This window comes from Balaenoptera physalus (assembly GCF_965194825.1).
Source record: "Balaenoptera physalus genome assembly, chromosome: 7".
NCBI classification, from domain to species: domain Eukaryota; kingdom Metazoa; phylum Chordata; class Mammalia; order Artiodactyla; family Balaenopteridae; genus Balaenoptera; species Balaenoptera physalus.
In genome coordinates, this window is record NC_138886.1 from 18,097,702 (window position 1) to 18,119,461 (window position 21,760).

At 40.8% G+C, this 21,760-nt stretch overlaps 1 protein-coding gene across 6 annotated transcripts in view; it reads right to left on the reverse strand.

Annotated features, from left to right (window-relative positions):
- Positions 1–21,760, reverse strand: part of PAPPA (pappalysin 1) — a 310,893-nt gene that overhangs the window by 196,452 nt on the left and 92,681 nt on the right. For all 6 annotated transcript variants that reach the window (XM_082470406.1, XM_082470404.1, XM_082470405.1 and 3 more), the window contains exon 8: positions 2,634–2,762. In XM_082470406.1, the coding sequence (XP_082326532.1) occupies positions 2,634–2,762 (129 nt within the window). The remainder of the gene's footprint in view (positions 1–2,633; positions 2,763–21,760) is intronic.

The following is a 21,760-nucleotide window of genomic DNA, read 5'->3' on the forward strand; positions in this document are numbered from 1 at the left end:
TTTTACCAGTGTACCTATATCTGATTCCAAAATGGATAGACTGAACAATAGATCAGTTCCTACATCTAGTGAGTTTCTTTTTTTATTCCTCGTGCTAAATTAGAAAATCCCAAATCACAATTATGGGCTGTCAGCAATGACCGTGACTGTTTCCTGGATATTCTGGATATGTAGCTCAATCTTGTACCCACAAATGACAGGGCACTTTCCCTGGAGATTGTCTTGCTCAGTTGCTCAGGGTTCCATCAGACAACAGCTGCATCAAAAGCTAGAAGTCGGGCTTCCCTGGTGGCGCAGTGGTTGAGAGTCTGCCTGCCAATGCAGGGGACACGGGTTCGAGCCCTGGTCTGGGAGGATCCCATATGCCGCGGAGCGACTGGGCCCGTGAGCCACAACTACTGAGCCTGCGCGTCTGGAGCCTGTGCTCCGCAACAAGAGAGGCTGCGACAGTGAGAGGCCCGTGCACTGCGATGAAGAATGGCCCCCACTTGCCGCAACTGGAGAAAGCCCTCGCACAGAAACGAAGACCCAACACAGCCATAAATAAATAAATAAATAAATAAAATATTAAAAAAAAAAAAAAAAGCTAGAAGTCGATGTCCTAATGTGGGAGAAAACAGCGACTATCTTCCCTTTGCCCACTTTTGTTACATTAAGCACCAGAAACCATATCTTCATGTTTGGTTGTTGCATTTGGAGGAGGATCTTAAGTACACATGACAGCACGCCATCAATTTCATTCTCTGACAAGTGAGGAGTTTTATCTTCTATGCTTGAGGAGTCAAATTCTTGGCAATCAGGTGGTTTGTATCATAATTCAACCCTTAAAAATCCTTATATTATCTCCTCCGTATGGAAATCTAGATAATTCAGCTTTGAAATTATAGATGCAGGACATTTAAGGCATGAATATATATCCCTGAGATACATCCCTTCGGCAAGCCACTTGAAATTGTGCAAATAATCATTACTGGCCTTTATCAATGTCAACATTAAAAAAAAGGTCATTCGTTATTTCAGAAACTTGACTTAGTACCCTTCTTGTAACAGCTGGCATACTTCAGTGTGTGTGGGGGTGCAGAATCTTACACATACTGTTATCTTTTTGCACAGTAAGTTGGGCAGTTGTAACTCACTGGCCTGCATCTGATCATATTCTGGACATCTACTTTTCCCTTCAAGGCTGAGTCATGATCAGAAAGCAAACTGCTGGCCAATAACAGGTATCTGTGCAGATGGGTATTCTTGTACAAACTCTTTCCTTGCATCACTGTGTCATCCTTCCTGTGTTCCTATCTGGTCCTTTCATTCCATAGCAGGTTTCCAGTGTATATTACACACCACAAAGTCATCAGTACCAAATTAAGTTGCTCTTGACCTCAAGCACTAGTGTCAATGATAAACCAAAAGAAACAGTCATCGAGCCCTTCTCTTTCATATACGAACTATACCTATGAGGCGATTCATGTTCTGTACGTCAGTGGTTTCATCCAACTGTGAAACAAATTCTCTTTAGAGTGCCCCTCCCCCTGCAGAAATAGTCATTGCACCTCCATGTTGCACAGATATTATGTGACGCCCAACAGTGCCATTTAATGAAGGAACTTTGCCAACAGCTTGTTGTGTCATCTCCATACGTAACGTTTATCATTAAACCTGCCAATAGTTTTAAAAGTCCCTTAGCAATAGTGTGACTCGTAACTATATTCACAATAAAGAACACAATTTTAGCAATAAGGAACTTAATTGTGCATGATTCTTGGTCTCTTTTTCATCTCTAGGGAGAAAACCATTCAATTTAGTGACCGAAAATACTTTTGTGCTTATTCTGGAGGAAAAAATACTCAAAGATTTATTTTATTTTTTTTCCAACAATGCAAAAGTCTTGATGGCTTCTTGCAACTATTTCTCAGTTGCATAACATCTTGCCCTGTGGACAGGGGATGGATGGACTGATGATCCAATAAAATCCATTTTTTAGACACACAGCTTTACATCTTCTAATCACACTTTTCCTTTTTTGGCTGCTCGTGTGGAATCTTTACACTTGCCTCCCTGAACTTATAATCACATTCAATATTCACTCTGGAGTACTGTTTACTATTATGGTTTCAACATTATAGAGAGTTGAAATATTTTGCTGTTTTTACAAGGCTCTGACCCAGTTTGTAAATTGTTGATATAACACGATACAACAGAAGTAATAAATAAACATGCAGTTTTAAGAAATGTAAATGGTAACCAGCAAAGAATGTAAAAGTGTTTTAACCTAGGTGCACCGTGTCCTGTTAAGTGAATGTGGCCTGGGGTGGGAAAAACTAATAGAATCCTTGTAGTACACATAAAACAATTAGGAACAAGAGCATACTGGTAGTAAGTGCATAATGGTAGCTCTATGGAAATCTTATATTGTATTACATGCTTGAGAAACGTGTTTGTTCAAAAAAGAATCATTGCTTTTTCTCTGAGGCCACCGAACTGCTTGCAGACAAATTGGCAGACTGCTGAGAATCCCTCGTAACTCACAGCTCAACCCTGAAGAGTACCCCATAAGCTCTTCTATTTGGCACCCTGACCATCTCTTGGCCTACTTAACGTCGCTCCCACCCCTCTCTTTAGTTAGGCCTACTTACTTCTGGATGATGCCATCACCGCAGTACCCACTTCCATGGATGTATGTGGCAGCAGGTGATGGCTCACTCTCTTCGTTTCCTGAAATAGTGATGACCCAGTACTGGTACACACTGCCAAGATTTAGATCCCTGGAAAACATAAAGAAGACTATTAACTATACAGATGCAAGGCTGGGGACAGACAAAATGGATCCCCTTGAGTACATGTCTACCAGTCTTCCTTGTTTTTGATATCACATGCACATTTAATTATCCAATAATTTTATTTGTGTTTTTCTTTTTTTAATTTTACTGAGGTATAGTTGATTTCCAATGTTGTGTTAATTTCTGCTGGACAGCAAAGTGACTCAGTTATACATATATACATTCTTTTTCATATTCTTTTCCATTATGGTTTATCACAGGAGATTGAATAGAGTTCCCTGTGCTGTACAGTAGGACCTTGTTGTTTATCCATCCTATGTATACTAGTTTGCATCTGCTAATCCCAAACTCCCAATCCTTCCCTCCCCCACCCCCCTCCCCCTTGGCAACCACAAGGCTGTTCTCTATGTCTGTGAGTCTGTTCCTGTTTCATAGATATGTTCATTTATGTCGTATTTTAGATTCCACATATAAGTTAGTTATCCAATAATTTTTAATGTCTGCTGTGATTAAGGCACTCTCCCATGCATGATGGACTACACTAAAATGTAGCATCTAAATGTCACTAAAATGACATATTACCGTGAATATTACTAGGTCCTTTTTATCTTTAATTTAACCCTTACAATAACCCTGGTGGATAAGAATTGTACGGTATGTGGCTGTTTGAAGGTGTTTGTGAGAACGCCATCCAGGAAAAATAAATGGGAGAAGCAAAGGCACAGAGGTGGGAAAGCACCATGTGAGATTCTGCGGGCACTGTCTGATCTACTGCCCTCTTTTTAAGATCTGAGCAGAAACTCCATCACAAGCAAGCAAGCCCTTTCCTTACGTTTCACATCCAGTGATTCTCCATCTCCCTGCCACTTGCTCCTCCCTGTGCCTCTCACTCTTGACTAAAATAATAATAATAGCAGCGTCTATTAATTGAATGTCAGGACCAGGGCTAAGCACTTTCCACGTGTTTTCTCATTTGAGAACCAAAACAATACTACATGTGTACTAGTAGTTTCATGTTTATTTTACAGATGATGGATCTGAGGCATAGAGAGATTAAGCAAAATGCTTACAACCATATGACATTAAATTATATCCTGCATTCTGCCTCCCTAATCCCTAGTTCAGGTTTGTTTTAACAATCTCACTCCTTACAAAGGGGCATCTTGTCCTGGAACCGCAATTCCAGGCATTGGTTCCTGCTAGCTTTCCAATTTGCCTAGATTGCATCTCTCCTTTGCTCTCAAGACCTCCTAGAGCAATGCCTATTCTACCTTCCTCACACTCAACCTTACACCAGATTACCTCCCTCCCCTTCTTATCCCCTCTCATCTCCCTGCTTGAATTCCCCTGCCATCAAAGGAATCTGGCTACTGCCAATTATCTTCTAGGCAAAGATATATTTATCCACATGACCAAATCACCATCCTCATTTCCTTTTCGACCATTTTCAAAAGGAAATGTTATTCTCTTTCATCTCCCTCTGCACCAATTATTTACTTTTTAATAATAAAAATGTGTCATGGGAAAAAACACAAAATGGTCATGAAGAGAATTCCTATCAGATTCCAGAGTTGGGGTGAGGGGGGGGATTCCATAAACAAAAGGACAGTGTCAAAAACATCTCAAGTCCTCCTGCCCATCTGTTGTTTCAGCTGCTCTGAGGGCTAGGGCTGTCTGGATAAGTCCAATAAGATAGCAGGTGCAGCGACAACAGTCAGACAACGTCTCCTGACTCTCAACACAATGATGAGCTGGAGTTTATGAGCACTGAAGGAGGCTGGTGAGGAACACAGCCTTCCTGAGAATGTTGGGCTTATTACCCAAAGGAGAGTTTGTTTTAGCAGTGCTGGAGCAGATAGGAATATTGAGGGTAGACCAGAAGTCCCTGGGGATTCCAGCAGTGCTCTGTCAATGAAAACTCAGTGGATGAAATGCATAAAAATCTTGAGATATTTTATGTATAAATGTATGAATAACTGGTACCTTGTAAACCTCCGAAATGCTAATTTGTTGGTATAATTATAGCCCTTTAAAAAAGTTTACTGGATATTTTAACCACCTCTAGACTAATGAATGTATACATTTTCAGATAATGCTACTAAAGCTGGAATATTGTAGCAGGGGGAAGAGTGATTGTCCCAGGGGAAACATGAAGGTACAAGATAAAGATGACATGCATTCTACTGTACATTAATTTTCTCTAAAATATGGAGGTACATTTTATATTAAACAGTCATGGCCGTGTTATGGAATAAAATAAAGAAGTTTCTTCAGGCTACCTCCCAGGCCACCGGGGGCATATGGTCACCGTCTGAAGCACACGGAGCACTTCTGTGGAAAAGCGTGAGAGTGTGAAAATTACTTCTCTACATTGTGTTTTTCATTTGTGGTGTGTGTCCAAATGATTTATGGATGATAATATTTAGGTGCTCTGCTAATATTTGTGAATGCTCTCCTCCTCCCCATACCTTGCCCTCCCTCCTCCCCTCCTCCCCCTCCTCCTCCTTCTCAATAAACACCACCGTGAGGCAAGCAAACATGTGCTTCCATCCTGGCTTCATCATTTGCCAGCTGAGAAGTCATAGGCAGGAGCCTATTTCAAATTAGTCATAAACCTAGTTTCACAGCATTTTCCCACAGATTGAATGTAAGAACATATATAAAGCTCCTATGTGCCCAGCCAATGATAGATAGTTAACAAATGTTAACCCATTACAATTATTGCTGAATTATCAACATTCTCACTCACTGGAATTATGCTATGCTCTCTTTCCTAGAGGGGAAGAAGTGACAGATAACTATATATAAACTTGGTTTGGTAAACCCATGAAGATTAATGAGGCCACCATCTATCATGTGTGCCATAGCTTGATGGAAAGTCTCTTTTCTACCATATCGTTTGGCTAGAACACTCTCATTGCCTGCAGCTTGCTCTCTCTCTAGGTGGCTATTCTCAACTTCTGCAATTTCTGGATCCCAGAAGGTGTGTCTCTACCCTGGGGCAAAATCTGTCCCCCAGTAACTGCCACTACTGTCCTCCTTGTTACCCACCAGCATCATATAGAACATATCTGATTGGTAGAGAAACCTTAATAACCCTCCTTACAAACTGTGTGTGCATGGCACATGCATCATTATCTCACAGAAGCCTGAGAGTGGCTCTTTGAAGCAGGGGCTGTTATCCCAAGTTTTCAGATAGGAAAACAGAAGCCCAAGTCACTCCCTTCATAAAAAGCTAGGGAAGAAAGAACAGGATACAAATGCTATTAAAAAGATTATATTTTTCCACTGAACAATTCTTGTGATAAAACTACATGTTCTCCAAGTTAAGGTTACCATTAATGCTAAACTAGGGCTCTTTACTCAAGAGCCTAAGGTAGAAGAGAGTTCTTCCAGAAGGACAGGGTAGTGGCTTCTGAAGGCTTTGCTGGAGGTTAGGACCTATTTCATGGTTGGTCTAAAAGTAGGACATTTATGTCAAGTTGTTCCTTTCAGCTGCTCTGAAAACCATCTGGAAAGTCTTAGCTGTCACTTGAACTCCTTCCCCTCCTGAGCCTCCCACATCCAGGCAGATCCTAAGCCTTGTCAATTTCCCCCACCCAACAGCTTCCATGTCATTCCCTCTGCACCCCTGCTGCCACCTACATCCCAAACTTGATGGCTGAAGCAGCCTCTGGCTTGCCCTCCTGCCTCTAGCATCTCCCATTTCCAGTCTTTCCAACACCATCAGAATATTCTTAGATCCAAAGCTACTCTCCAGCTCAATATCTCCCCATTTAGTGCAGTGATGGGAGCATGCTACCAAGTTGAAACTTCCTATTTACTCTTTGTTTGGAACTAAAATTTTACCACTTCATCTGAAACATGATTAGTTTCATCACTTCTGATTTCTCTCATAGAATTCTGAGGGCCATTTTATTTTATCTTTATTTAAAAAGCTAACCTCCACTAGTATTTAATCATTAATTCTTCATACTGCATCTCAGATTAATTTCATGTTTTTAGCTAGTAAATTTAAATGACAGTATTTAAATGTGATGAGATTATTTTGAAGGGTTGTTTTTTTGCAGCCTTGGTATGACTTCTTTTTTTTAATGTTTAACCATCATTGTTTCACAAATGTCTCAAATGACATATCTGCCTTAGGTGTGCATTTCTGGCAATTAGAAACAAAAATACTGACATTCCTAAGTGGTATGATTTTTCAGTATTCCTCCTCAGAAAATGTATTGATGGTAATGTGTATTAAATTTGGAGCACAACCTTATAGAAAATTTAGTTATATATTATAAAATCATTATCTTAAGAATATATATGTTATTAAGGAGCCTAAGTACCCCATGACTTAGCTTGTGGCAAAAACGTCTATTTCTTAAAATTATGGTGTGTAATTAATATCATGATAGGTCAATTAAAAACCCCTCTGAAATCTACAGGCAAGTCACTTTACTTCTTTCGGTCTGTTTTTCTATCTTTTAATTGAGATATATGATTCTTGTCCCATACCAATGTGAAGATAAAATGAGAACTATGAAAGTACAATAGGAGAAAGAGGGAGGGAGAACCTCATTGCACAATGGAAATATTCCATTTTGCTTCTTCTAGGAAACTCTCTGAGCCTCGTGATTACTCCTTGTTGACCTCCTATTGTTTCCATATTATAGCATTCATTTATCACACTCTATGTTTCCAAATAGTCTGTGTAACTAAACTGTTATACTTTTTTGATATTCCACCTTCTGCAATAATTATAGCAATTGTAGTTTCCATTTGTTTCCTATTTATCATATGCCAGGCACTATGCCTTCATATGAATACTATCATTTAATCAAAACAACAGTCCCTTGAATAATTACTATGAAAAGTTTTCAGATAAGGAAACTAACACTTAGGAAGGTTAAGCTATCTGCCTATAGTCACACTGCTTTTGTCAGAGGGCAGGGACTTGAGCCAAGTCTAATTCCATCCCAAGACAGTGCTATCTGGAGATGGAAGCCACAGCTGTTATAAACTGAAAAATACAGCAGAATAGAAGTTAAAAGACCTAGTTTTGGAATCAAGTAGAGTATCCATACAGAGACCAGTTGGAAAGTTCTAGAAGTCAGGAGAGACACACATCCTTTTAAATACCACCACTGACTCACTAACCATGGGCAAGCCATTTCCTCTCTCTGAGCATCCATTTCTTCATCTACAAAATGGGAATCTGGGAAGAATGTGACGAGTAGCTCTAATTTAATGAGGAATGTAGTGTTGCATCTTTCTGCCATGAGATTTTCTACAAGCTGGAAGCTGCCTCAGCAGTTAAAATTCTGCACTGAGAATGGGTGTAGTTCAAGATCTACCACCCAGATTGACTGAGCTGGGAGACATGGTAGGGGGACCACCCAGGATGCCTCCGGCTTAGGAAGAGCCCAAGTATTCCAGTGATGCCTTGGACTAAGGGTGAGAGGGTAATGCCTGGGCACTCTGTATACCATCTTCCAGCCAAGAATGGGAAGAGAAGGAAACGATCACTTTTTGAGCCTGAGATGATGTGCCAAGGGACTTTATACATATCATTATGACTGTTTTAAATAGAAAATATACTAATCGCATAGAACAGTACAAAGAACACTATAACAAATGTCTGTACACTTACTCCCCAGCTTTGTCAAATTATAACCTTTTGCCATATTTTCTCCATATCTTTTATTTTTGGTGTAAAAGAAATAAAATATACTGTTTTATATATTTGTTTTCAACCTATCCGTGTGCTCTTCCTGTATCCCATTTCCCTCTCTCCCATGAATGTTTTTGTATTTCTTGAACGTACGTATTGTTTTGCATGTTTTGAACTTCCTAGATGTTTTAATACTACATTTATTATGTATGCATCTGGTTTTATTTATTTTACCAAGCACTGCTTTTGAGATCATATATATTGATCATGTAGATGATCAATAGATCTGCATGTGGATCTAGCTCATTATTTTCACTGACATAAGTCTTTTACTGTATGAACATAACATACTACATCTGACCATTCTTTCCTGATAGGCACCTGGGTTATATCTCTCTTATTAGTAGTATCATTATTATGTAATCTTTTTTGTTATTTCCAATAATGTTGCCTTAAACATTTGTGTTCATGTCCCTTTGCACATAAAGCAAGAGTTTCTGAAGGAAATATATCTAAAGTGGTACCGCTAGGTTGAAGATAATTGCATCTTCAACTTTATTAGATATTGCCAAATTATTATCCAAAATCATTATACCAATTAACACACCTACCAGCAGATTTCCCATTGCTCCAGGTCCCTGGCTGCACTTGATTCCACCAAACATTTGATTTTTGGCCAATCTGATGGGTATTAAATGGTATTTAATTACTATTTTACTTTGTGTTTCCCTGATTACCAACAAGCCTGAGTATCATTTCATGTGTTTGCTCACCACATATGTTTCTAGCATGCTGATTGCTTGTTCATCACTTTGGCCTATTTTAAATTGGGTTCTTTTTCTTTATTGATATGTCATGCATTTACAGATACTGGGTACTAATCCTTTGTAATTAAAAGTTCTGCAAATACCATTTCTAAGTCTGTGACTCCTAGTTTTGTTTTGTTTTTTTCGTTCTGTTTAGGTTGTTTTGTTGAATAAAATTTTTTAATCATTTCCTTCTTGATTTGTCCTTTTCATGGCTTGTTGAATAAATGTTTCTTTACTCCAAGGTATTAAAATAGTCTCCCCTATTTCCTTTCAATAGTTTTAAGTTTTTATTTTTACATGTATGGCTTCAATCAATTACAAATAGTTTTTAAAATGATGTGTGGTAAGGACTGTTTTCCCCCCAAATAGGGATGAATCATTTGTCTGACGTTATTTATGTGAAAGTTAATCCTTTCACTACTGAATTGTGATGCTGCCTTTGCCATATATCATTCAGAACTTAGATAAGTTTTTTTTTTCTGGGTTATCTTGTTTCATTAGTCTATTTTTTTTCTATTATCTTATCAATAGCAGTCTGTCTTAATTTCCATAGTTTTAAACAAGTCTTGATTTATGCTACAAGTCCATTCTATACTTTGGTTTTCTCCATCAAAAGACCCTTTTGCTCTCTCATGTGAAATTTTAGTTTCATGTCTTGAAATGCCTGTTGGGATTTTAATTCCAATTTCATTGAGTTTATAGATGCATTTGAGGATAAAAGACTTCTTTATGACATTGTATCCCCCATTTATACACACAGTTTATCTCTTTATTTATTTAGGTCTTCTTTTATGATTTCAGTAAAGTTTTAAAGCTTTCTTCATAAAAATTGTGATGATTTTTTATTAGGGATATATTCCTAACTCTAAGCATTTTATAGATGTCAGTACTATAGTAAATGATAGCTTTAATCTACCTATCCATCCACACACATGTATGCACACATGTGCATGTATGTCTATATTTGTATCCTCATGTCTTCTAGCTGACAAAAAATAATTTATAAATTGATATTGTATTCATATGTTCTCACAGAGTGTTTTATTCATTCCAGTAACTTGTTGATTCTTATTAATTTTTCTTTGTAGTCTCTTACAGATGAGGATAATGATAGTTTTATTTATTTATCTATCTATCTATCTATTTATTTATTTTTTGGCTGTGTTGGGTCTTCGTTGCTGCGTGCGGGCTTTCTCTAGTTGCGGCGAGCGGGGGCTACTCTCCATTGCAGTACGCAGGCTTCTCATTGTGGTGGCTTCTCTTGTTGTGGAACACAGGCTCTAGGAGCACGGGCTTCAGTAGTTGTGGCGTGTGGGCTCAGTAGCTGTGGCTCGCGGGCTATAGAGTGCAGGCTCAGTAGTTGTGGCTCACGGGCTTAGCTGCTCCACGGCATGTGGGACCTTCCTGGACCAAGGATCAAACCTGTTTTCCCCTGCATTGGCAGGCGGATTCTTAACCACTGAGCACCAGGGAAGTCCCAAGTTTCTCCCTTTTCAATCCTCAGAAGTTTTGTTGGTATTTCTCACCAAGCTGGTTTAGGTAGAGCCAATGGTGTTACTAGTTCTGTTTCGTTTTCTATCATGAAGGGACCTGATTTTATTAAGAGTTTTAAAATTCTGCATCTAGTAAGACAATTTTATTTTAAAACATCATTTCATACGCTGGTATTGTGAATTACATTCATAGACCATCTAACTTTAAAGTCTCATCTTATTCTAGGAAAATCCAGCTTTGACACAATGCGTGTGTTTGTTTGTGTGGGTTTTAATACATTGATAAACTCTGTCTGCTAGTAACTTGTGTAAGATTTTTGCTTTTTGGTCATACATTTAATTGACCAAAATTTTTTGTCTTCTTCATTTATTTACTTGTCCACTTGTTTACTTGTTTATATATTTATGTGCTGTGTTGTGGACAGAAATACTGTTCTATGTGATACTGATTCTTTGATATTTGCTGAGATCCATTTTTTGGCCTGGGACATGGTAAATTAAAAAAAAAAAATGTTCTACATATCCTAGAAGAAAATATTTATACTTAATTCAGTAGCAGGGTTCTATATAGTTTTATCAGATGACATATTTTTTTGTGTTGTTCAAAATCATCTATATCATTATTTTAGTTTGCTTGTTCTATTAATTATGGAGAAAGGTATGTTAAAATATCATAATATTATAGGTTTATCACTTTTTTTAAGGTAAGAGTCATGTTTGATTTATATATTTTCAGGTCATGTTATTTGGTATATCCAAGCTCAAAATCATTATATAACTTCCTTTTATCTTTATATGGTGAACTCTTTATCTTAGAATTTTTTTTTTGTCTTAATGTTTCCTTTGCCTGATAATAATATTAATGAACATTTTGGTTAGTATTTGCCTGGCAAATATTTTGCATTCCTTTACCTTTTACCTTTCAGTGAACTTAGCCTTAGTTAAATCCAACCTGAGGGTCTTCATTTTCATAGTCGACTTTAATCTGATTAGTATATTAGATTTATTTCTCCCATCTTCTTTGTGCTTTCCATTTATCATTATTTTTCTCTGCTTATTTATTTTCCCCCTTTCTCGCTTTCATTTGGGTGTACTGGATTTCTTTATTTCTACTCTTTAGCCCTTCTTAGTCCATCCATCTAATTTTTGCAGACTACATTTTCTAATTATATTTCTTTTTTTGGTTATACTAAAATACAAATATGCATACTTATTATCAAAATCAAAATTTAATAAAAACTCTGATGTTGATTTCTGACCCTTACTCTTATATTTTTGCATTTTTGTGTGTTTTTAATTTTGACATGTCAACTCATGTTCATTGGGTTTTAATCTGTGACAATCATGCGTCCCCAAGGTCAAGTCTATATCCTCCCTCAGAGGATAACTTCTAGGTACCCTTGGAACATTACTTGTCTAGAACGATTTCTTCTTCTTCTTCTTCTTTTTTTTTTTTCCAGTTAGTTTTTCAGTTTAGGCATTCCCAGACCATACTAAGCAGTGTAAACTCAAACCTCAAATCTTTCTGAGGTATAGGACATAGACATAGATATGTTTTCCCTAGTATACTCTTTCACTAAGCATGTAGACTTTCGGAGGTCCTAACCTTATTTTGAAGCCCTTAGTTATAAGTCCCCACCCTGCAGAGTTTCAGGGCCAAATTTCCACTCCTAGAATAAGCAAGCGTATTCAATCCACTCAGTTGCCAAAACTGATGGCTCTCCCTTATCCAAACTACATCAATAAAACTAGATTCAGGGCTTACCTGTCTAGTTCTTGGTTCCATTTTTTTTTGCCTTTAGCAACACATTTTTCGACTTCTCTGATCTCAGTCATGCATTTTAAAGGATGCTAGTTATATCAGTTGTATTTTATCTGGAATAGAGGTTTGTACTGGAAATATTTTTAGTTTGTTAGTCCACCATATTTCCACATACAATTTCTAAAATATACCTGTAAGGTAGAAATCATTTGCATTGTGCAGTTGAGGTTCAGTGTAGTTCAGTGATCTGCCCAAGGTCAGGGAGATAATAATTATAAAGCAGAATTTAAATCATGCTGTTTGACTCTAGAACTCTTGACCTTTCCATGATATTGAGATGACTCCTTGGGTAAGTACATGCTAGTGAGCAATGCATTAATATCCAATCAAGCACAGAACACTGCAACTATCTGAAGATAACGCAAGCTCCCCATTATAGTCCTAAAGTCTTTTAGGAAGCTGCAACTCAGACTAAAGTAGATTTTATTTCTTATGTAGGATTATAGAGCAAAATAGCTTAAGCACTAACATATTGCTAGGTGAGAGCCGATTTTTTTTTTAATTGAGTAGGGATAGTATAGTATCCCAACTGCTTTATTTTTTTTTCTATCCATAAAGATTACCTATACTTGCTTTAACAAATTGAAGCACTATGTAAAAGAATTAAAATAAAGTAAAATTATATCAAATTCCATCACCTTGAGGCAGCTATCAAGAACATTCTGGTCAGCATCCCTTCATGTATCTTTTTATGTATAATCGTACACAAACACATACAATTTTCTATGAATATAAGATCACGAATATGTCAATACCACTTCATCTCTAGTGTTCACGAATAAAGGAGCATAGGAGGGCTTCCCTGGTGGCGCAGTGGTTGAGAATCTGCCTGCCAATGCAGGGGACACGGGTTCGAGCCCTGGTCTGGGAAGATCCCACATGCCGCGGAGCAACTGGGCCCGTGAACCACAACTACTGAGCCTGAGCGTCTGGAGCCTGTGCTCCGCAACAAGAGAGGCCGCGATAGTGAGAGGCCTGCGCGCCGCGATGAAGAGTGGCCCCCACTTGCCGCAACTGGAGAAAGCCCTCGCACAGAAACGAAGACCCAACACAGCCAAAAATAAAAAATAGTAAATAAATAATAAATAAAAAATTTAAAAAAAAAAAAGGAGCATAGGAGAAGTAGACCCAGCTAGTTAGCTTTATGCTAGTTAATTACTTACATGGCTTTGACTACTTTTTCAAATTCTGGATAAATATATTTGTATCATTTCATTTGTTCATCCATTCATTCATCCAAATAGCATTCACTGGGTTGTCCCAGCTTCTCCTAGGTTTCTTGGATTCAGAGATCAGTAAAATATAGTCCTGCCTTTAGGATGCTCATAGGCTTCTGGGGAAGAAAAGACTTTAAAATGAATGGCTTTAACGCAGCCTAAAAAGTGTAGGGGTCTGTAGCGAGCACGAGTAATATCATACACAGGCTGAGGAGGAGTCTGAACTTCTCCAAGAAGGTATACTGGCTTGACAGGAGGGGTAAGGAGAAGCCACGTCATGAGAAGGAGGACAGAAATGGCTTTTGAGTCAAAGGGCATAATAATATTTGTTTTGTGGAAGACCATTTTGGTAGCAGTATAGATAACTGGTTTGGGGGAAAAGTAGAAAGACCAAATATCTGCCCATGGGATGGACTGATGCAGGAATAAATTGAGTTCCTACCAAGTTTTGGCACTATGCTAGACGTTGTCATATTCTATTTTGATTAAAAAGAACTAAAACTTACAACAAAATATCCTTCCTCACTGAATGACTGAAGCTGTGTGTAGACTTCTCCAAAGAATTTCTTAACATTCATACATTAAGGTTACATACACTGTTTTTTCCTACATGTGATAACAATATACTCCTTAATTCCAATTTTGTTTGGGTATCACCCTGAATTCTTAAGAGAACACTTTACTTTTGTTCTAGGTTGAGAGGTACTTTGGTCTTATGTTTTATCGGAAGAGGGCTGTTGTTGATTATTTGAAGTAGAGAATATCCTCTGCCCTTGGGAAGGGACAACTTGAAAGGCAGTTTGACATCACTGTGGATATCACCTGGACCACGTCAGCAAAAATGACTATGGTTATTCCATTAACTTTGGTTGTGATTTTCGATGAATTAGTTCTCCTCTCTGGACCTTGTTTTCCTTGTGCAATTCAAATAAAAAGCATGTATGGAGCTTCTGGCAGGAGTCATTCCAAAGATGAAGAAGATACCACCATCACTGGTCTCAAATAGTTCAATGGGCAAAAGAGAGGATAAGCCAAGTACAGTTTGACTGTAATTCAAGGCAGAGCTTGAAGAGCACCAACAGAGAGGAGAGCCCAATAGTGGTTAGAAGGATGAGAAAAGGAGAGTCCTGACACCTAGATTAGGTTGATTCCTTCTACAAGTGTCCATATCCCCCCATACTTTATGATAAAACTCACACCCTTTGTTGTAATCAGATGCCTGTCTTCCATGGTGTACATTAAGCGCTCTAAGGACAGAAAAAAACCATTAGCCTTTCATTGCTACATCTCTGTATCTAGCACAGCGCTGGCACAGACTAGGTTTCCAACAATATCCATTGAAGGAATTAATAGTTTGAGACAGTGCACATGAGGAGAATGTCAAGACATAAATGATAAGCATGTTATTCTGAGCAATAGGAACAGCACAGAACAGGACACAGGTTAACCTTCTGAGATAAAGAACAGTGCATTAAGACTGGCCTGCAGGGTAAGCCAAAGGAAGTGCTAAAGTTTTACTAGAATGGTCAGTTGAGAGGGTAAGGTAGATGGCAGAAGGTTCCGAGGCGAGATATTAGGGCTTGAGTCATTGAGTGATGGAAACCCACTGTTGTAAAAGCAGGGGACTGGATGCAATGATTTCCCAAGTCACACCTCCAGCTGTAGAAGTCAGAACTTAGATGTATTAGCAGTAGTCGAGATACTGAACCAGCACCCAGGTCTTCAGACAGCCTGGGTTCCCTCCACTGCCACCTACCCTCCTACCGACCGGCACTCAGTAGACTGCGGCCCTTTCCATTCGTGTGGAAATTAAAGCTTTGCTTTAACAAAATCTTAATCTCAGAATGGTGAGATTCCATAGCCAAGAAAAGAATCTTTGTTTGGGAAAATGGACTTCGGTCTTACAATATCCATCCACTATTATTCCTGGTGACCACTGTGAGCTCCAACCCGTGGTCTGGATTAAATGAATGAAGAATGAGAAGGCAGGGATCTGAGAATGCACTGGGCATGTGTATCCCTCCCGATGGGACTAGGGTCCACCCCTCTCGCACAGGTAACACACAGCTCATTCTTTTCAGACTGACAATGCCGCCCTCACTCCGTATAAGGCTCAGGAAGGAGCAAATGTATACACGCAACTGATTAATTCCAGCAGCCTTGGATATAATTGTACAAAGATTTGCCCTGGTACCAATTTAAAACTCAGTAGCACATTTAATAAAACTAACAGTTTGCAGCCAAGGCCTTTGTTATTTTGTTTTAATCATCTTTTACCACCAACTGAAATGATTTTCTACTTTCTTGGTGCAGTGAAATAAAATACAAGAGAAAGAATGGGGGGACAATGTGGAAATTATAAAAGATTCAGAGTTTCAAATCCTGGGATAAGGTCACAGCAGCCCTGAGAGTTAACTGGTTGTTTGTGTCAGGCTGAGATTTGAAGGGAAGACATTTACCAGTTTGGGGGAAATGCCACACCTGGATAGCATTAAAGAAAGGAGAGAGGAAAAGAACTACAAGGGACTCTTGTTTTTCCTGAACGCAACCAAAGGTGATGTGTGACAGCTTCCCCAAACACCCCTGCTGGTGATGGACAGGTCTCTTGATTGCAGAGCAGGGGCTTGTGACAAACTGACCGGTCGCCAAGACCCCTGGGAGCCAAAACCCCAGATATAGTTGGAGGTAAACAAGGCATGCAGCACAGTGTGAAAATGGAGGCCACACGGGGGCCAGGAGTCAACAGAGGGACCCAGTGACAGCTGGTGATTGAGCGGCACTAACTGAACACAGTTGTTGAGGACCAGGGGCCAGTGGGGAAAGCAGCCTCCCTTCTCCTTCCTGTGGCCTCTCTGGGTGGCCAGCGATTTTATTACTGGCAGAGGGTGAGCCCAACAGCATTTTCGAATTTGGCATCACATCTAAAACCATTTGGGGGCTGGGCATCTCTTTCTTCGCCCCCCTAGCCCCACCCTCCCCATGAATGCTTTGGATTCGGTGAAAGTCGGCGTGCAGTTAGCAAACTACACTTCCCCTCGAATTTTGAAACCCATGTGCGCTTGGGGAAAATGTAATCCTTATGTTTCTGATTCATTTACACTTAACTCATCAAAACGCTATTTTGTAAGAGCTATTTGATGTCCGTGAAGTCTTCTGAGCCCTTTTGTAAGCCTGGCTTCTTAGAAGCAGGAAGTCACGTTTCTGACGAGAGGGGAGAACTTGAACTTAAAAGATTGAGTTTGTTTTGAAATGAGGGCTCTCGGAGGGTCACGTGGACCCGGAGCTTGGCCAAATGCGTTCTCTCATTTCCTATACCACCCCCCTCACCAGCACCAGCTGCCATGACGTTACTAATGTCAGCGCGCTATGATTTCACTCTGAGCAGCCAACGGAGACTTCTTCATGATCAGAGAGAGCTGAGCTCCAAGCTGAATCCCAAGGTCTGGCCAAACTCCAGCACTCTGCGATGTTGGGGGAAGGCGCACCTGGATTGGGAATCAGGAGCCCTAGGTTCAATTCCCTCTTCGGGCACCAAAGGGCTGTGTGACTGAGGAAATGGCCTCCCCTCTCTGGGCTCAATTCTCTCATTTGTAGCGTGTCAGTGCTTCAGTGTTCCTTCCAGGTCTGAGAGGTTTTGAGTCTAATTCCTAGGCAGGAGGAGGCGTGAGCACCTCAGAATTCTCTCCGCTGAAAACTTCTGGGGACTGAGTTCGTATACAAGGAGCTTAGCTCAAGAAGGAAGCGCACGGATGTAGAAATCACGCTTTGGATATTGGTTGCTCATTGTGGGATGGATGCTAGAGCCCAGGGAAGGAGGGAATAAGTTGCCCCAAGTCACGCAGAAAATTAATGGCAGAGTCCAGCTTTCCTGGCATTTTGTGACTAGCATCCTTGGATGGAAGAATTCAAACTTTTCAGTTTATAGGATATTGAAGCGGAGGCAAAAAAAACCTACTTCCCACTCTGACAACAAGAACGCGAAAGCAGCATTAAAATGGAAGGGGGCACTGGCATTGCTCTGCATGAGGCACAGTGAGGTGGTGTCTGGCTTGTATTAAAGCCCATGAGTGAATGATTAATCCTGGGTGGAAAACAAAGCCCATGCCTTGTAACGTTATAGGTATTAGTGTGGCGGAAGATTAACCCCACGACCCCAACAGGGGACCTTTGAGAACACTGGACAACACTTTGAGAATCGATGGATGATGAAAACAGGTGGTCTCACAGGTCTTGTGTGCCCACCCCCCAAAACACACACACACACACACACACACACACAGAGTCATGCATGCACACACACACACACACGTGCACATGCACAAGCTCACCGCACCTGCTCCTGAATCTGTACACACAAATGTTATGGCTCAAAGCAAACTGTAGCTGTCTGCCCCCACCAATTCACAGGCTGATAATGGGAAGACAGCTTTGAACTCCTCCCCTCTCATCCCAAACCAAACATCCCTCTATCTCCACAGTACGCCTTTCAGTGACGCCAGCAACACAGGCACTTCTAGGACCCACTCACTTGCCTCCTCCCTCTGACCAGTCACGGGGTACATCCATCCCATCAGTACTGCTCAGCCCCATCCAGTTCTCTCCATTCCCGCCTTGACTACCCTAGACCAGGGCCATCTTCTACTTCAGTGTTGGCAACATTGTCTTACCTCCCTCATCATTTACAGTCTGTGCCTCTATCCCTACATCTGCCCAGACAGCCACACAGCCAAAGAGCTGTCCTGAAACCAAACCCGATCAGGATTCTCTCTTACCCCTAACAGGTCCTCACCACCCTCAGGATGAAGTCCAGACCCTCTAGCACGGCACTCTAGAACCAACGCTGCCGGCCTCCTCTCAATCCCTCTGGCCTCTTTGCTCAAACTCTCCTCCTCAAAATTGACCCCTCAGCCACCATGAGCAAACAGTCCCCCCTCCCTTCCCTGGCTAAATGGTCTGGCCTTAGCGTAGACGCCACCTTTCCCAGGAGGATGTCACTGACCTTTTAGCTGAGTGAGGATTTCCTAGCTCTTGTGCTTCTCTTATCATAGTACCTTTCTCACTTTTGTTACCACTTAGGTGTCCCCTTCTCATATGAATTAGATGAAGCTCCCAGAGGGCTGGGACTGTTCTTCATTGCCCGGTTTATCTCTCTCCACTGCCCAGCACGGGGCCCATTACAAAGACAGTGCTAAAGAAATGCCTGTGGAGTGAATGGTAGACTGATTGACATTGTCTGGCCCCATCCCTTCCCTTTAGGGGGACTGCGGCCCCAAGAGGAGAAGAGACCATGCTATAAGATTTTTTTTGATCCTTTTGCCCCTCTGGTAACTAATTCATTTTAGACGTTTAAAGGAAGACCTCCAATATACCAGCTATCATCTGTATTACCACAAATTTCTGACCACTTATTGATCTGCCGAAGCGTTTACTCATTCATTCATTCATGCCTTTGTTGACCATCTACTTCATGCCTGTCCTTGCAAAGAAGCTGAAGATAATATGGCAAATGTTACCTAGTTCCCATCTCTGGTATCTCACTGTCAAGTCAAAATGCCGCTGACCAGGAAAAATACACCAGTACATTCTGAAATTGTCCCAAATGGAAACAATCGGTAAGCCCTAAGAGAGAGAGAAAGTAGGTCAAGAAGGAGCTCTGAGGGCCCCAGTGCACCTGGAAGGCTTTCTTTACAGATGGCCCGTCTCTGAGCTCGCACGGGACGTGTAGCCTGGTCCCTCTCCTCTTACTGAATTAGACATACTCGGGGCAGGTAAGAACTCCGGGAGGGTCTGAATAGAATGTCAGAGCTGGAAATGACTTTCGGAGTCATTAACCTAGGCCTTCATTTTATAGAAGGGGGACTTGGGCCCACAGATGGGGAATCATGAGCTAGTAATATAGCAAAATCTCAGGAGATCGGTCCTTGAAGCCATGTCTCCTGATTCCAGGGCCAGCACTTTGATGGGTTTTCTCTCTTTTTCTTTAGCTCAGCTACAGAGATTAAAGTGCAATGGTCTTTTCTTTCTTCTAATCCAGCACTGAACTCTGCGTAGAGTTGAACGGGAAACTGTTTCATGAGTGTGTCTGTGTGTGTCTGTGTGTTTGTCTTTCACACCTACTCTCCGGCCTGGCCAAGAACAAGCCTAATGAAAACCAAACAATAGGACGAATCATGAACATTTAAATCTTTATAGTTCCCCCACATCGCATCATGTTCTTGCAAGTCCATTAGCTCATTAGTTTTTCAGGACACCCTCTGTGAGACTGTATGGATAGGAATCTTCACCCATTTTTTTCCAGGGATAGGAGCTGAGGTTCAAAGCATTGAAGGAATCTGCTCAGGGTCATGCAGCAAGACAGCTGTGTGCTGGCCTGGGAATCAGATCTCCTGGTCCCAAATTCAGCATCTCCTAAGTAATGTCTGAGGTTCCTGCTTTAACAGATACAACATAAACCCACTATGTTCTGTCCTGAGGATTCTCATCATCTCTGAGCACAGACTGAATGGATTTTGTCCACTCCTCTTGCCAATGCCCAGTGTGAGATAAATTCCTCCATTATTCCCACATCTGTAATTACTCTGACGGCTGTTATTTTCCTTCTCGTTCCTATTCATTTACTTGTTTTCTTAAAAATCAGGAATCGGTGCCCATATAACCAAGTCCAGTCCGTCCCACCTACCCACAGGGAGAAAGGCAAAAGAACAAAGAAGCAGGTGACATCAGGACACCCACTGCAACCCGACTTCACTAACTCATTGTTTTCCAAAGGAGCTCTTGATCTACCCCACCCACTAATAAAACACTAAATTAAAATCTATTCCTCCATTTCAGGAAATAACATTTCCCTCATTCCAGATACTCAAACCAGAAACCTGGGAGTCACTGGACAGCTCCTTCTCAGAACCCTTGCATCCAATGCATCTCCAAGTCCCGTTGGTTCTACTTTTAAAACATTCCTCCAATTCATCCACTTCTCCTGCAGATAGATAACCATAATCTCTGGCTTGCACTTTAGCAATAACCTCCAAATGGACTTTCTCACTCTTCCTCAATCCTCTCTTTACACAGCACCAAGAGCAATTTCATCGAAACACAGATCTGATTGGTTTAGTCCTCTACTCCCCAGTGAACGAATCCAAACTCCATAACATAAACTCCCTTCACAATATGGCCCCTGCTTACAACTCCAGTCTCGTCTTCTGTATATCCCCCCTTAATTTGAGGGGGCATTATGCTCTATTATAACCTCCCATAATAATAAATCTTCAGGTTGTAATTATATGTTTATTTGGGCTATTATTCAGACCAGCCCTCCTATCCAGTTATAAGATTCACGATTACAGTGCCAGCATGGAGACGGACATGCAGAAGGCACTTATTCTTAAAAGACTGAACAAATGAATGAATACATTTATCAACAGAGGCTTGGGTCCATCACTTAACTTCTGTGAGTCTTAATTAATATCTGTAGAAGAGACACTAGAATGTAGACGAGACACGATGATGGTCCAGTAATGCATCAGACTGACCCACAGAAATTTAGATAAGTGACCTCAGTAGTGTTAGTATCAACCAGGGGCCCTTCACACTTTCAAAATCGTGAAGGTACCTGGAGACAGTCAGCATTTCTACGGCTACTGCTGACCCCAGAGATCTGTGGATTTTACTAAACCCTTTTGTTTACCCTAATGTTCCCGGAACCTGTATTTCGTTCTGAGAGGTACTTGGCCTAAGACTGATGAGGGGGAGTTGTAGGTGGATGACGCCCGGCTTCCAAAAACAGAGGAAGGTTGTGCTGACTATGTACACTGCTAGCCTGGGCTCGGAACGGAAGTATTTGTTCTGGACTTGGAGGAACAGCTATCAATCCTGACGCTGCTCATCCGTCCTGGTGGACATCGGAACGCAGGCAAGGCCATGCTGGAAAGGTGTGGGGAAAGGCCCTGCTCAGAAAGGGGGCCAGCCTGGAGCGTGCATTTC